This window comes from Schistocerca piceifrons, chromosome 1, assembly GCF_021461385.2.
Source record: "Schistocerca piceifrons isolate TAMUIC-IGC-003096 chromosome 1, iqSchPice1.1, whole genome shotgun sequence".
NCBI lineage: Eukaryota > Metazoa > Arthropoda > Insecta > Orthoptera > Acrididae > Schistocerca > Schistocerca piceifrons.
The window spans coordinates 995,675,325-995,692,873 of NC_060138.1; the positions used below are offsets into that span (position 1 = coordinate 995,675,325).

At 45.2% G+C, this 17,549-nt stretch overlaps 1 protein-coding gene across 1 annotated transcript in view; it reads left to right on the forward strand.

The window, feature by feature from the left end:
* The window catches only part of LOC124777052 (thyrotropin receptor-like), a 476,722-nt gene that overhangs the window by 190,007 nt on the left and 269,166 nt on the right, over positions 1-17,549 (forward strand). Inside the window, exon 7 of the mRNA XM_047252324.1 lies at positions 11,342-11,459. Within this exon, the coding sequence (XP_047108280.1) occupies positions 11,342-11,459 (118 nt within the window). The remainder of the gene's footprint in view (positions 1-11,341; positions 11,460-17,549) is intronic.

The window sequence follows — 17,549 nt, forward strand, 5'->3', positions numbered from 1 at the left end:
ATGCTGGATGATAAGGTAGGAGCGTACACATTTAGGATGTTGACAGTGCCACTTGAGGAGCATATTTTCAAATCAATAATTCGCTCTGTTCCACCGGATGGTGGCACAGTACAGTCCAGAAGGGCGTTTTTAACAGCAAATCCTACGCCATGAAGTCTTGGCTCGTCTTGAGACTTCCCCTGCCAGAAGAATGTGTAATTATCCTCCCTGATAGACCCTGCGTCTGGAAGCCGCGTCTCCTGCAGTCCCGCGATGTCTACATTCAAACGGTGGAGCTCTCTATCAATTACGGCAGTCTTACGGATGAAATCAACCTCTTGGGCATCGTCAATGTACCTTGGACACATGGTCCTAACATTCCAGGTGGCAATACGAAATAGTGATTTCTTTATTATTTCATTTTTGTTGTTGGTAGGTGTACTATATCAACCCGCTTGTCGAAGATTACTTTAAGCTTCACACACCCCGTGAAGCAGGCGGATAGTGGCGGGACAGCACCTTATTGGCTCGGGGCTGCCCAGCTTGAGGCGGGCGGTAGCTGTCCAATGAGATGCAATGATCTCTCCCACCGTCGGAAGTGGCCCCTGGCACTCGAGTCTTACGCCAATCAGACAGAGCTTATAATCGGTGACTGCCTCTTCCCGTGTTGTGCCGAAGTCCTTGGACGTCGCTGAAGTGTCCTCTCCAGGATGCTACAAGCCTGAGCGATAAATATGAAGACACGTGAGTTGCCCAATCATCACGGTCTCCCTCTCGACCTAAATGATAATATCCAGAGGAAAGGCAAGCCAATACGTCTGGTATCACTTCGGTTGCAGGAGCTGCCGAAAGGGGACGTAGTACGCCTTCCAACCGCCTTTGGGGCCCCACTCCAGATTTTCTTTCAGGGTTTTCTCGCTTAGCCTTCATCCCTCCCGAGACCAACCACAAGGCATCTATTTAACAGTAAAGAGATTCTATAACCATCTCTTCAATACCGTGACGGTACCACTTCTTTATGTTTGGTCTAGATTGCTATGGATATGAAAAATTATCCTCCACTCCTTTATGCAGTGTCACCTTTTCCTTTCATGTCCTGTTTGTGATTCATAATATGTGGTTCTGTATGTTCATTCCCAAAACTAAAATAGAAGGCTTAGATAATGTTAATCTATGTGCCTAAAGTAGTACTATACAAAACAGAAAGTGAAACTAGATGCCATCATCCTTTTCCTTCATTTCTCAGATTTTACATATCACCTGCACTCCTTCCTTTTTGTTGGTTACTCTGATTTTACGTATTCCCTTGTTACCACCTCCCATACAGTCGACATCCTTTTTCTCCCTGGAGTAACAAAACTTCATGTCTTCTCAACTCTTTGTTTAAAGTACATCTCGATTAGCAAATAGATCGTTCGATAGTATACTTGGAAAGCTCTGCTTTTTGATTTTGAGTGGTACCAGCAATCCGAAAGCCGTGTTTAGTTCCAGTTTTCTCCACTTATAAAGTTTGTCTTTCTTTTCACAACCTTTTATATGTGAAGTTGGTATCTTTCCACTCTCCCAAAAATGTGGACTTCGGAGGCTCGAAGCTTCTCCGTTATTCAGTTTCACTTAGGGCTTACTAAGCACATCGGACAAAACATTAATAACTCCCAGGAGGCCTTACGGTAATTTCGTGTACCGCTGCCTCTGGTCTTAATAACAGCCTGAGTTCGGAGAGGACGAAGTTAACAACTTTCTTCCATATTCAACTGAAGCCACTCATTGGAGACTGCACCCCGTAGATCCGTCAGTTCGATACAAACGTTAGGTTATGCGGTCTTCTTTGCGCTATTCGAGAGGATTAGCTATGTGCTAGCACCGGGTTTCTCCCCCATCCCATCTCTCATCAACCTTGCACAACACAAACACAACACTGCCCTATACGCGCATCCATTAATCTCATCTACACTCTACCAATACAGATATGATATAACTCTCACATACCTTCAACAAAAAAGGCCAGTGTGCGCGGAGGAAGAACGCCCTTTCCGACAGACGGCCGAACTCACTCCGTGACTTACACCAGCCAACATTGCCATACGGTATTTACATTCAGAAAACGTTTTCCAACACATGACAGGGACAGTACAGCATGCAGAAATATGCTTAGGAGGAATGTCTGTTTTATACATGACTTTGTAATATCTCCCATTTCAGGCCTCCTGTACTTATGGTCCAATTTTATTTCAATTTAAGAGTGTTTAATTTTTATTTATCCTTGTATTTGCACCAACAATTACCATTTGCATCCAACTCTGATGATTGTCACTACAATTAGAAGCTCCTTTATGCTTTCTCATATCTCAGCGCTACAGCATATTTTATATTACTTTTCTCTTGTTATTTCGGACCACAGCTATAAATAGATTACCAACCATTTTAATACGATTAGATTTTTTATATTAGTTTTATTCATAACTTGTAATAACTCTCACTCTCTGCTATTTAACATTTGCCTACATTTGGGAACCAAATAATACTCAGTAACTCACAGCTCATTAACACCTTGTGCTGTGAGCTGCGGCAACCGCCTTGACGCAGTGGATACACCGGTTCCCGTGAAATCACCGAAGTTAAGCGCTGTTGGGCGTGGTGGGCACCTGGATGGGTGACCATCCAGGCCGCCATGCGCTGTTGCCATTTTTCTGGGTGCACTCAGCCTCGTGATGCCAATTGAGGAGCTACTCGACCGAATAGTAGCGGCTTCGGCCAAGAACACCATCTTACAACCGGGAGAGTGGTGTGCTGACCCCACGCCTCTCCTATCCGCATGCTCCACCGAGGATGACACGGCGGTCGGATGGTCCCGGCAGGCCACTCGCGGCCTGAAGACCGAGTGCTGTGAGCTGCGGACACTTGGCGTGCTCCTCAGCGTATTTCCGCGCCCCCTTCTATGTGCACAGCCCGGACACCAACAACTACATCTCCGACAAGTTTGCATGGTGACAGATCTACACTCCTGGAAATGGAAAAAAGAACACATTGACACCGGTGTGTCAGACCCACCATACTTGCTCCGGACACTGCGAGAGGGCTGTACAAGCAATGATCACACGCACGGCACAGCGGACACACCAGGAACCGCGGTGTTGGCCGTCGAATGGCGCTAGCTGCGCAGCATTTGTGCACCGCCGCCGTCAGTGTCAGCCAGTTTGCCGTGGCATACGGAGCTCCATCGCAGTCTTTAACACTGGTAGCATGCCGCGACAGCGTGGACGTGAACCGTATGTGCAGTTGACGGACTTTGAGCGAGGGCGTATAGTGGGCATGCGGGAGGCCGGGTGGACGTACCGCCGAATTGCTCAACACGTGGGGCGTGAGGTCTCCACAGTACATCGATGTTGTCGCCAGTGGTCGGCGGAAGGTGCACGTGCCCGTCGACCTGGGACCGGACCGCAGCGACGCACGGATGCACGCCAAGACCGTAGGATCCTACGCAGTGCCGTAGGGGACCGCACCGCCACTTCCCAGCAAATTAGGGACACTGTTGCTCCTGGGGTATCGGCGAGGACCATTCGCAACCGTCTCCATGAAGCTGGGCTACGGTCCCGCACACCGTTAGGCCGTCTTCCGCTCACGCCCCAACATCGTGCAGCCCGCCTCCAGTGGTGTCGCGACAGGCGTGAATGGAGGGACGAATGGAGACGTGTCGTCTTCAGCGATGAGAGTCGCTTCTGCCTTGGTGCCAATGATGGTCGTATGCGTGTTTGGCGCCGTGCAGGTGAGCGCCACAATCAGGACTGCATACGACCGAGGCACACAGGGCCAACACCCAGCATCATGGTGTGGGGAGCGATCTCCTACACTGGCCGTACACCACTGGTGATCGTCGAGGGGACACTGAATAGTGCACGGTACATCCAAACCGTCATCGAACCCATCGTTCTACCATTCCTAGACCGGCAAGGGAACTTGCTGTTCAAACAGGACAATGCACGTCCGCATGTATCCCGTGCCACCCAACGTGCTCTAGAAGGTGTAAGTCAACTACCCTCGCCAGCAAGATCTCCGGATCTGTCCCCCATTGAGCATGTTTGGGACTGGATGAAGCGTCGTCTCACGCGGTCTGCACGTCCAGCACGAACGCTGGTCCAACTGAGGCGCCAGGTGGAAATGGCATGGCAAGCCGTTCTACAGGACTACATCCAGCATCTCTACGATCGTCTCCATGGGAGAATAGCAGCCTGCATTGCTGCGAAAGGTGGATATACACTGTACTAGTGCCGACATTGTGCAGGCTCTGTTGCCTGTGTCTATGTGCCTGTGGTTCTGTCAGTGTGATCATGTGATGTATCTGACCCCAGGAATGTGTCAATAAAGTTTCCCCTTCCTGGGACAATGAATTCACGGTGTTCTTATTTCAGTTTCCAGGAGTGTATGTAGGCCTGGTCGTACGTCTCATCCCTCAACAAGGTAATCTGTTGTCTTTTCTTTTTCTTTTGCAACTTCATGGAGTGTAAAATACTTATCTGTGTCAAAGCTGGTTACGAGGTGTGACATTTTCGGCTATATCCCATTCTATTTATTTAAAGGACATCGCGCAAAGGCTCCAAATATCTGACGAGCGCAATTACTTACTGTCGCCTCTGTATGCTCGTTATCCCATGTACCTAACACCATATAATATTCAGTAAGTAGTGTTACAATCCTTAGCAGTGATTCCAGTTTTGCAAAATGGAGTCAGGCCACTTCTAACCAAATGTCAATGTTTCGTGTGGGTCAAGATGCCTGAATCAGATGAAACGCGTTATTGGTAAACAAATAATAAATATATCCCTGGAACGAAGGCTGATCTTTCGTTTCCTATTTACATTAAGGATCCTTTTACGACCACTGTTCTCACGCTGTTTTATGTGACTGAAAATGGTGCACCATTTCTTGTAGACAGACTGGACAGGAATTGGAATTGGAACATCTGAGAACTGTATTTCGAAAAAATGGGTACTCAGAGTGGCAGATTCAACGTGCTCTCCGCCCAACCACTGCAGCACAACCTCTTGAGATGGATGAAGTCACGAGGGAGGAGGTAGGCACTGCATTTATTCCATACACAGGCGCACTCTCGGGGAAAATCGCCCGCATTCTGAAGAAACACCGCGTCGGAACTGTGTTTTGTCCTCCAAATAAAACTCGTGCACTGATGGGGAGCGCCAAAGATGACCTCGGTTTGAGGAAGGCCGGCGTGTACCAGATTCCGTGTCAATGTGGCAAGTCGTATATTGCTCAGACGATGCGTACCGTCGAGGATCGATGCCGTGAACACCAGAGGCACACTCGTCTGATGTATCCGAGCAAGTCGGCGGTCGCTGAACATTGTTTGTCGAAAAATCACGCCATGGAATATGACCGCACGAGGATTCTGGTACAGACGTCGAGATACTGGGACAGCGTTGTTAGAGAGGCCATCGAAATTCGCACCAATGACGACCTCATAAACCGTGACTGTGGCTATAATCTTAGCAAGGCTTGGGAACCAGCGATCGGGTTAATCAAGAGTAAATCGAGCAAACGTATAGTTGTGACGACCACGGCGGACAGAGCCATCAGTCCGACGTCATCTCAGACGCCGTCGCAATCTGTTCCACTGCGCGACCGTGGCGCGGGGCGCGGACGGCGGAGGGAGCGTGCCGCGGGAGGAGGGTATTTAAATCGGCCGCCGCCGCGACCGAACCCAGTTCCCTCTGAGCAGCCATAGCGTACGGATCTCCGTGCCGGCACGTTAACAGCAGCTCAGTCCGTCAGTTCACCTGATGATGGCGACATGTATGATCGCCGAAATACTGTGCCCGTTGGACACTATAGACCGGCAGCACACCCGTGGATATTTTGATTCTCTATTTTTGTTTGAAACTATCGATCGCTGGATGCACACATATTCACCTATTCTCACTCCACGCTGCACATGTGAAACACATTCACCTCGCCAACTGACTTCGAATATTATTCTGACATACATCTCGCATCTTGATCGCTGGAGTGCCACCGACACCTAAAAGAATATCTGACGTTAATTTAACACACACACACGAAAATGAAGTAAATGACCAGCCGAAGGTGAGATGACGGTGGATTTGGAAGTCGAGGGGTGAGGGTGAGGAAATTGAGTATTTATGTATATGATAAATTTATGCAAAACTATGTACAATATGATGTAAACCAACTTGGTGGGACACATATTAACGTTCGTATAAGGTATCCATTAACAAAGAATATAACCAATGAAATGAATATCCCTATCTGCATAAAGGCGTTGATATAAGTCAACGGGGACAGTTGAAAATGTGTGCCGCGACCGGGACTCGAATCCGGGCTCTCCTGCTTACATGGCAGACGCTCTACCCAATTCTTTTTTTTTTTTTTTTTTTCATTTTGTTCGATATAGTCCGTTGCGTTTGGTCTGGGCGGACGTCACAAGACATCCGTTCAAGTTGATCGTTGATGCTTTGACTCAGTTTTTTTATTACACAGAGGACGCAGCTCTCTGACCGAACACGCTGAGCTAAAGTGCCGGCGTCCATCTGAGCCACCGAGGACACAGAGGATAATGCGACTGCAGGGACTTATCTCTGGCACGCCTCCCGTGAGACCCACATTCGCAACTTATTGTCCCGCATTACATTCATAGTGGCCCTGCCCATTATGCTCAATACTCGCGGCTTTACTGCCGATTCCCGTAAGAGTTCGGGCACTTTTGTGCATCCGCACAGAAGAAGATGGTCAAATGGCCGGTGAACCTTAGTTATATATATACGAAGATGGTTTTCATACATATATATAAAGAATGTAACCGTTACATGGCATAAACATAAGCTACTGTTAGAGAGCATTAGTCTATCTTTAATAATGGTATTGGGTATGAACCATGAGGCTGGGAGAATAAAACCAAATAAACCGATTGCTTGTTATACGTCACACAAGGCTGGCTTCATTCTGTCTCGCCATCCGGCAGTGTGATTCTGTCTCCATACAAAGGGAGAAACTATTTTCACACATTGCTTACTCTGAAGTGGTGTCAAAATGACGTGTTGCTGTCCAACAGCACATTTCCAATAAGCCTTGCATGATAATGACACCAGCTTCTCCCGTGGATGAGTGGACCCGCAAAAATCGCAGAAACAACAACTAAATAATTCACTTGCAGCAATCTAATCTGTTATCTGAGGCTTCTGCCTACCCACACCATCCGAAATTCCGAACTATTCAGAAATAAACAGGCAAATATTTTTGCCAAGCAAGAAATATGAATGTCATTACTACTCCATTCACTCGGAGCAATTTCATCCTTCGTTTTGTAATCAGACGGAAGTCACAAAACCTGAGAGACTAGTTCCCTAGACAGCGCACTCTTTTATGTAAATAATATCAAATATTGCAGAACTCACTTGTATCACATTCATAAGAAAGTAAAAGAATGTGGTAAAAGCGCTAAGATGGAAAAAAGTAGCATATAGCAGTAACCGAATCCACTTCCTTCGACTCCATAATTCACACCTTGAACGGCTACGCTACGTCGAAGACATGCAACTTCGATGTTAGTCATCTTAGAATCTCGAGAAGGCCTTAACTGTCGATGTTATAAGAAGTGACACCAAGGGTGCCGTGTCTATCATGAATCTCCAGTGTACCGTTGCCTTGAAACTGCATACTGTAAATTATTGCACAAAAACAGCGAAATACGTCGAAATCAATATGGCATCTGTCTCATCGAGTGACACGTCATTCTGACATCACTTCCCAGTAAGCTGAGCATGTCGCTAGCTTCTCACCCACACGAACAGTTCCGGAACCTAGCTCTGCCAATAGAGGATAGATTTTCATCATCACAGAGCTAAGATACGTGCAAACATGTTTGATGCCAGAGACCACAACGGGTGCTCTCCTGCAGACTTCTCAACCAGCTGGATCTACAGCGCTGGTTTCTGAGCACAGAACTCCAGCGTGCCTGTCGGTTCCTGTTGACTGCATCGTCCGCCATACTGCGGCCAAATGGATGGTTTTCAATGGTCAACACATGTTGCTGGTACAGATTATTTACTTATTTGCGGTCATAAACCCCATCTCATTTACTTTAATGGTATATGAAACAGAACTAGAAGACCAGCACAATATTGCAGTACTTCTTTACAGGACGGTGGCACAAACAAAATTATTCCTTTCCTGAGAGAAACTAAAAATTTTACAATCTCTCTAGTTGTTTAGTTCCTGAAAAGGGTAACATAAAATTTAATTCTTCGGAAATACTCTGAAGAGCCAAATGAACTGGTGCATCTGCCTAATATTGTGTAAGGCCCCGCGAGCACGTAGAGGTGCCACAATACGACGTGGCATGAGCTCGACTAAAGTCTGAAGTAGTGCTGGAGGGAATTGACACCATGAATCCTGCAGGGCTATCCATAAACGGTAAGAGCACGAGAGGGTGGCGATCTCTCCTGAACAGCACGTTGCAAAGCATTCCAGATATGCTCAATAATGTTCATCTATGGGGAGATTGGTGGCCAGCGGAAGATTTCCCTAATCCGAGCCCTAATGACCTCTCTGTTGACGAGATGTTCGTCCCTTCCATCCTCAGTCACCCTGTCCCAGGAATGTGGCGTTCGCATCACAATACTTGTCTACCGAATTTCGCTTCATGAAAACAATCGCGACAGTGCCACAGCGGTACACACCTGGCTTTTGGTTCAAATGGCTCTGAGCACTATGGGACTTAACATCTGAGGTCATCAGTCCCCTGGAACTTAGAACTACTTAAACCTAACTAACCTAAGGACATCACACACATCCATGCCTGAGGCAGGATTCGAAACTGCGACCGTAAGAGTCGCGCGGTTCCGGATTGAAGCGCCTAGAACCGCTCGGTCACCGCGGCCGGCTGGCTTTGGGCGACCTACATCTGCAGCTTCATCTCCGTGATTACTTTGCAATTCACAATTAAGTGCCTGACAGAGGATTCAACGGCCCACATACAAGCCATTTTTCTCCCGTTCCACTCCAGAACAGGCGTGGGAAAACCGAACACTTTGATCTTCCGCGCGAGCTCTGATTTCTCTTATTTTATTGCAGTGATAATTTCTCCCTGTATAGTTTAACAACAATAAAATATTTTCACATTCACAGGAGAAAGTTTGTGATTGAAATTTCATGACAATATCCTGCTGCAACGTAAAACTCTTTTGTTTTAATGAGTACCACCGTATTCCGAGTGCCATATCCGTAGCACTCTCACCCCTACTTCGTGATAATACAAAAGTTGCTGTCCTATTTCGATGTCCTCTGTCACTTCTATGTGATGTAGATCTCACACCGCCCACCAGTACCCTAGAAGAGGACAGAAAAGCGTAGTATAGGCAGTCTTTTTAGTAGACTTGTTACGTTTCTAAGTGGTCTGCCAAAAAACTGCAATCTAATGTTCGCCTTGCCCACAACATAATTTATGTAATAGTTCGAATTTAAGTTATTCTTGATTGTAATCCTTAAGTGCTTAGTTCAATTTGAAGCCTTTAGATTTGTGTGATTTACCGTGCAACTGAAATTTAGCTGATTCCTTTTAGTACTCATGAGGATGACCACACTTTGCATCGTTTAGAATCAATTACTACTTTTTGGACCGTGCAGGTATCTAGTCTAAGTCATTTTGCAGTTGGTTTTGATCATCTGATGACTTAATAAGATGGTAAATGACAGCATCATCTTCAGAAAATATAAGAGGATTGTTCAGATTGTCTCCTAAATCGTTTATATAATTCAGGAAAAGCAGAAGGTCTGTAACACTTCCTTGTGGAACGCCATTTATTACTTCTGTTTTACTCCATGACTTTCCGTCAATTACTACGAACTGTGACCTTTTTGAAAGATCGTCTTCAACGTTACAAAGAAGAATACAAGGAAATATACATTGGACACCACGTTTCCATTGCAGTCTACCGATCTCTTCGGATATTAGGCTAACACAAAGTAAATAAGCCATTGCATGTGATGTTGCCACGAGAAAAATGAAAGCAGATGCCAGACTGAGATTCATTGGAAGAATCCTAAGGAAATGCAGTACGAAAACAAAGGAAGTAGGTTACAGTACACTTGTTCGCCCACTGCTTGAATACTGCTCACCGGTGTGGTATCCGTACAAAATAGGGTTGATAGAAGAGATAGAGAAGATCCAACGAAGAGCAGCGCGCTTCGTTACAGGATCATTTAGTAATTGCGAAAGCGTTATGGAGAGGATAGATAAACTTCAGAGGAAGATTCTGCAGGAGAGACGCTCAGTAGCTCGGTACGGGCTTTTGTTGAAGTTTCGAGAACATATCTTCACTGAGGAGTCAAACAGTATATTGCTCCGTCCTACGTATATCTCGCGAAGAGACCATGAGGATAAAATCAGAGCGATTAGAGCCCACACAGAGGCATACCGACAATCCTTCTTTCCACGAACAATACGAGACTGGAATAGAAGGGAGACACGACAGAGGTACTGAAGGTACCCTCCGCCACACACCGCCATGTGGCTTGCGGAGTATGGATGTAGATGTAGATATTTTGTCTTCATAATAGGCACTATTTGTCGTTTCTGCACTTAATGGCCTCTATTCCGTATGAGTGTTGTTGTAGCTTAGTCTGAAGATACGATTCATTAGCGTGAAACCGGTTGTACCACGATCCCAAAATGAATGAGTATTGGCGGATACAAGCAGGCTCTACAGTTTTTAGAAAGTTTAACCACAATTTGTAAAAATATGTTTTAATTAAATAAGCGATTCTTGGCTTCTATTTCTCGGTCTCACTTTCAACCTCTTTTTCATGTGATTTTCGTTGTGATTGTTACGCCCACTCAGATGGACGATCTGAGAACCCACTCCATCGGAACACTGTTCATACTTGTTGTAATTCTTCGGCGCGGCTCTCATTGTATGAAACTGTTCGAACTCCATGGCCCAGAGTATTTAGCACCGAATTTACTTCTAAGGGGTCGGGATGGCTCGAGGCTCTTTTTCAAGTTCCGTTGTGAATTTTATACTGAAGAGTATAGAGTTTAAATGTTCTAGGAACTCCTCATTTCTTTTCGTTCCAAGTCGTCTTATCGCAAACGCATGGTCAGCACATCGTTAGCATCAAGTCGGTTCCAACTTGACGGATTCTAGTGTCTTTGCGTCATATCGTCGAAATATTGTATGCAACAACTCGGCTGAACACTCGCAAACACACCATCACTCGGACGGAAGCCTGCAGTCCCAAGAAACCAAGGGTGTTGGAAAGAGACCATCGTTTGAGTAGTTGCAGCCGGCCCAAGTTGGCAGGCATGAGAGAGAGTGCTTGTCGTGTGCAGGGACCTGTCGCAGACGGCCATCACGCAGCTGCCCACCAGCGGCCTGGGGGAGCTCCACCGGCTGCGGCTGGAAGAGGCGCCCCATCTCACCACCATACCCTCCGTCTACAGCTTCAGGGTGAGTACGGCGCACAGCTCACCAGTTCACGCCAGCTCTCCGCTTTCCACATCTGCTTTGCTCCACCAAATAAAAAATTCTTAGCCCAAAAACGGCAGCGTACATTCCCTCACATGTCCGCAAACTGTTACCATTTCAGTGCTGCAATACCAGATCTGGTACGTCCAACATCCCGGCTGTACATCTGCCTAACACTAACACTAAATCTTTCTCCATCTCCTTCATTTCAGGCGTACTATGGTTGAAAACACTGCACTGAATCCTGCGTCTTTTGCAGAAACACTGAACACGTTGTTGTTGCTGCTGTTGTTGTTGTTGACTATTCGTTTATGCATCGAGTTGTGTCCTATCAACCATTCTCTTCTTTTTTATCAATTTTCGATACAAATTTCTTTTTTCACCAGTTCCATTCGGAATCCCCTCACCCTCACTACTCATTCGATACACCCATCTAATTTTCAACATTCTTCTGTAATACCAAATTTCAAAAGCCTTTCTTCTCTTCTTGCCTGAACCTGTTTTTGTCCACACTTCACTTCTCTACAAGGCTACACTGCATACAAATACGTTTGGAAGGTACTTCTCAACAAAAGTGCGATATACAGGGTAGTCTATTGGTCGTGACCGGGCCAAATATCTCACGCAATAAGCGTCAAACGAAAAAACTATAAAGAACGAAACTTGTCTAGATTGAAAGGGGAAACCACATGGCGCTATGGTTGGCCCGCTAGATGGCGCTGCCATAGGTCAAACGGATATCAATTGCGTTTTTTTTTTTTTTTTTTTAAATAGGAACCCCCATTTTTACTACATATTCGTGTAGTACGTAAATAAATATGAATGTTTTAATTGGACCACTTTTTTCGCTTTGTGATGGATGGTGCTGAAATAGTCACAAACATATGGCTCAGTTGGTAACAGGTAGGTTTTTTAAATTAAAATACAGAACGTAGATACATTTGAACATTTTATTTCTGTTGTTCCAATGTGATACATGTACAATTGTGAACTTATCATTTATGAGAACGCATGCTGTTACAAAGTGATTACCTGTAAATACCACATTAATCCAATAAATGCTCAAAATGATGTCCGTCAATCTCAGTGCATTTCGTAATACATGTAACGACATTCCTCTCAACAGCGAGTAGTTCGCCTTCCTTAATGTTCGCACATGCATTGCCAGTGCGCTGAGCATGTTGTCAGGCGTTGTCGGTGGATCACGATAGCAAATATCCTTCAGCTTTCCCCATAGAAAGAAATCCGGGGACGTCAGATCCGGTGAACGTGCTTCGACGACCAATCCACCTGTCATGAAATATGTTATTTAATACAGCTTCAACCGCACGCGAGCCATGTGCCGGACATCCATCATGTTGGAAGTACATCGCCATTCTGTCATGCAGTGAAACATCTTGTAGTAACATCGGTAGAACATTAAGTAGGAAATCAGCATATATTGCACCATTTAGATTGCCATCGATAAAATGGGGGCCAATTATCCTTCCTCCCATAATGCCGCGCCATACATGAACCCGCCAAGGTCGCTGATGTTCCACTTGTCGCAGCCATCGTGGATTTTCCGTTGCCCAATAGTTCGTATTATGCAGGTTTACGTTACCGCTGTTGGTGAATGACGCTTCGCCGCTAAATAGAACGCGTGCAAAAAATCCCGTAATTTTTCTTGTGCCCAGTGGCAGAACTGTACACGACGTTCAAAGTCCTCGCCATGCAATTCCTGGTGCATAGAAATATGGTACGGGTGCAATCGATGTTGATGTAGCATTCTCAGCACCTACGTTTTTGAGATTCCCGATTCTCGCGTAGTTTGTCTGCTACTGATGTGCGGATTAGCCGCGACAGCAGCTAAAACACGTACTTGGGCATCATCATTTGTTGCAGGTCGTGGTTGACGTTTCACATGTGGCTGAGCACTTCCTGTTTCCTTAAATAACGTTACTATCCGGCGAACGGTCCGGACACTTGGAAGATGTCATCCAGGATACCGAACAGCATACATAGCACACGCCCGTTGGACATTTTGATCACAATAGACATACATCAACACGATATCGACCTTTTCCGCAATTGGTAAATGGTCCATTTTAACAGGGGTAATGTATTACGAAGCAAATACCGTCCACACTGGCGGAATGTTACGTGATACCATGTACTTATAAGTTTGTGACTATTACAGCGCCATCTATCACACAGCGAAAAAAGTGGTCCAACTAAAACATTCACATTTCTTTACGTACTACACGAATATGTAATAAAATATGTGGGTTCCTATTTTAAAAAACGCAGTTGATATCCGTTTGTCCTATGGCAGCGCCATCTAGCGGGCCAACCTTAGTGACATCTGGTTTTCCCCTTCAAGCTAGACGAGTTTCGTTCATTGTAGTTTCTCCGTTTGATGCTTAGATCGTGAGATATTTGGCCTAGTCACTATCAAAGGACCATCCTGTATGTTTGGTTGAAGTCTTAGGAGTAGATGTGGAACATACTTACACACACATACAGACACACACACATCCATTTTTTAATATGTATGGATTCAAGATACATACTAACACTTAACATGTCTCTTTGCTTTGTGTATCTATTAGCTATTATTTACACATATACGTTTCAGTCCTCGCATTGTGAGACACAGCCAGTGCCTTGCCCACTATTCAGCCCAGCTGATGAATGCAGATATTGCGTCACAGATTGTTTAATCTGTGCATTAATCATCAAAGTTACCCACACGCAACAAGTGTCCAAGCACAAATAACACTCTTGATGTAGACTTCTCCCAGCCCATGTAGATTCCACGTATAGTTCTAATTCTAAGATTTTATCCAAGAATTACTAATATACAACCAATTACTCATGTATTTACATATATTAGTGGGATGGAAACAAAATTAATCATTAGTGTAGACATGTCTTAAGTTCATGATGGGAAAATAGTCCCTTTATTTTGTTGGTTTTAGAATAGACTAACAAGTAGCTTTAGTGGAATGGAAACAAAATTAATCATTAGTGCAGACATTTCTTAAGTTCATGGTGGGAAAATAGTCCCTTTATTTTGTTGGTTTTAGGATAGACTAACAAGTAGCTTCCTTCACGAGGAATTCTGACTGTTTTATAAAGATCTACGTTACGTAATAGCCATTTACGGTTCTTACATTGGAGAATAAAAGATTTTGGGCGAGTTTTCAAAAGTATAGTATATATCTGATATCTTGGATACAGCCTAGCTTCGTATCATAATAAGTTTTTCTCAAGTGTGCTTGTTCTGTAAGTATGACTTAATTTCGCCTTACTGTATCTTCCCAAGAACATTCTTCTCTGGTTAGTGGGGAAGAGGATCTATCCACTCGTTTCTTCCCTTTACCTTACATACAAGTTCAGCTGGTATATACTGTGTAGAGTAAAATGACAAACTATTTACTATTTTCTTGAATAGTCCAAGATATCCTACCGGATGTGTTTGTTGGTTAGCTGTGAAAGTGCACATAAATCTATTCAATTCACGAAAAATTCTCTCCAGTGTGTTACTTTCTGATTTAAATTTCGACACTACAATTTGCGTAATTTGGTGTGCACGTAAAAAGATCTCCATTTTGTAGTGGTGAAATTTTATGTATTGTCAGAAAGTAAGGCTGCAGGCGGCATATAACCACTTAGAATTCTTTCGATAATCAGGGTGGCTGTGATAGATTTTGTGGCACATAATTTGACACATTTTGAGAAGATATCATAGAGCGCTACTAGGTATTTGACTACAAACCTAGCTGAAGGTGGAAGTCTGGTCGTATCAATAGATAATATTTGCTATAGTTTCCATGGCAGTGTGCGACAACATTTGTTTAATCGTTTTGCTTTTTAAAAACACGCAGAAGGTCTCAGAACACTGGGGTCTACAAGATACCTTGCGAGAGTGTTACGTCAGACAAACAGTACGCACTGTGGAACGACGCAGGAAGGAGCAAGAGACGTTTTATCGCCTACGCTACCCCGAAAACTCTGCTTTAGCCTAGCGTGCTTTAGAAAATGCACACCGGATAAAACTTGCGAAACATCCGTCGCGGCTCACACAAATGGCCTTTGGTATTGTGTAATTAAAGAAGGCATTGAAATAAAAATCACTGACAACACCCTAAATAGAGAGGGTGGTCTGCATCTCTGCACAGCGTGGGATCCAGCAATCGCGTGATTGAGGCAGGCGTATCGAAGCCCATATTTCTACGCGATAACACATATTCACTTGTAGTACAGAATGGAGGTCTTCTGTACAGTACAAAACAAATGGTTTCCCCTACTGTCTACATGTCGGCCGCATACCGAAAATTAAATAGGGAACGGAAAGTAACTTAGCAATAAATCAATAGGTGTTGGTTCACAAGTCAATAGCCGGCCGGAGTGGCCGTGCGGCTCTAGGCGCTGCAGTCTGGAGCCGAGCGACCGCTACGGTCGCAGGTTCGAATCCTGCCTCGGGCATGGATGTGTGTGATGTCCTTAGGTTAGTTAGGTTTAAGTAGTTCTAAGTCTAGGCGACTGATGACCTCAGATGTTAGGTCGCATAGTGCTCAGAGCCATTTTTCACAAGTCAATAAATATTAATTGTAGTTAATTTCTTGGTAGTTAATACTTTAGAAGCGTAACAGATACGTTTCCGATTTGACGGAAATCATGATGCACTTGATAAAAAATGGAAGGAAGATTTGTATTGAACGCGGTTCTGGGCTTGCAGCCAGATGAGGTCTACATCTTGCCGCAGTACTTCGATTGATAACCATTTCACCTTCATCAGGTGAGTTTCAGATTGGACATTCATTGCTGGTGCACGTCACTGACTTCGTACAAAAAATTAGTGCTGTGGCGCACGCGCATAGGTTTTCGCCGCATGGCCGCCCTCTATCGAGTTTAGCGTTGTTTGTCAAATGTTGTTCCTTTTGAGGCACACAGGAGCATCGCGTAATGTTGATAACGCATGCACTCCCTCTGCCGATGTGTGGGACCGCGCAATTGGAATTCAATAGTAAACATATCGAAAAGAGCTATAGCTAGACGTGTCAGTTGGCGTAAAATTTTATCTTTGTGAATAAATTAAAGGAATCACACTGTCGCATGGCTTATAAAGCTGAATGCCGCCATCGAGATTAATAAGATCTCCCGTTGAACCTATTTCCACAGATTCCTTTAGAATTGGATCCCAGAAGGATTTCGTCGTGGGCAAGATTTTCTTGAGAGGACAATGCATAGAATGTTTCGTGGTGGCACAATGCTCAGCTATGGGTGACTTGTATTGTATGGAACTGGGGACCCAGAAAAGACGGAGAGGCTTCGTCCCCGCCGTAGCCCTCAGCGGTTCACAAACCCACAACCGGCTACAGCAGTCCACTCGCCCCCCCCCCCTCCCCCCCCCCTCCCCCCCGGGAACGTCTAACACCAGAGTGTGGTAGAGTAATGATGGTGTACGCGTACGTGTAGATATTGTTTGCTCAGCAATCGCCGACATAGTGTGACTGAAGCGGAATAAGGGGAACCAGCCCACATTCGCCGAGGCAGATGAAAATCCGCCTTAAAAACCATCCATAGACTGGCCGGCACACCGGAGCTCGACATTAATCCGCCGGGCGGATTTGTGCCGGGGACGGCATAATTTCCCGCCCGGAAAGCAGTGCGTTAGACCGCACGGCCAACCGGGAGGGCTATGGGTGACTTCCTCAGTTCAAAAATGGTTCAAATGGCTCTGAGCACTATGGGACTTAACTTCTAAGGTCATCAGTCCCCTAGAACTTAGAACTACTTAAACCTAACTAACCTAAGGACATCACACACATCCATGCCCAGGCAGGATTCGAACCTGCGACCGTAGCGGCCACGCGGTTCCAGACTGTAGCGCCTTTAACCGCTTGGCCACACCGGCCGGCTACTGTGCAGAGAAAAACAAGTGTGTTGATGTTCCACGCACCTTTCAAGATTTGTGAGTGTGAATCTGATCAGTGTAAGCTTTGCCATATTGACGTGGTATCCTACAGGCTACAGCGCTTCGCTAACTGAAATCATGCATTACCAAGCCGACAACAGCAAAGATCT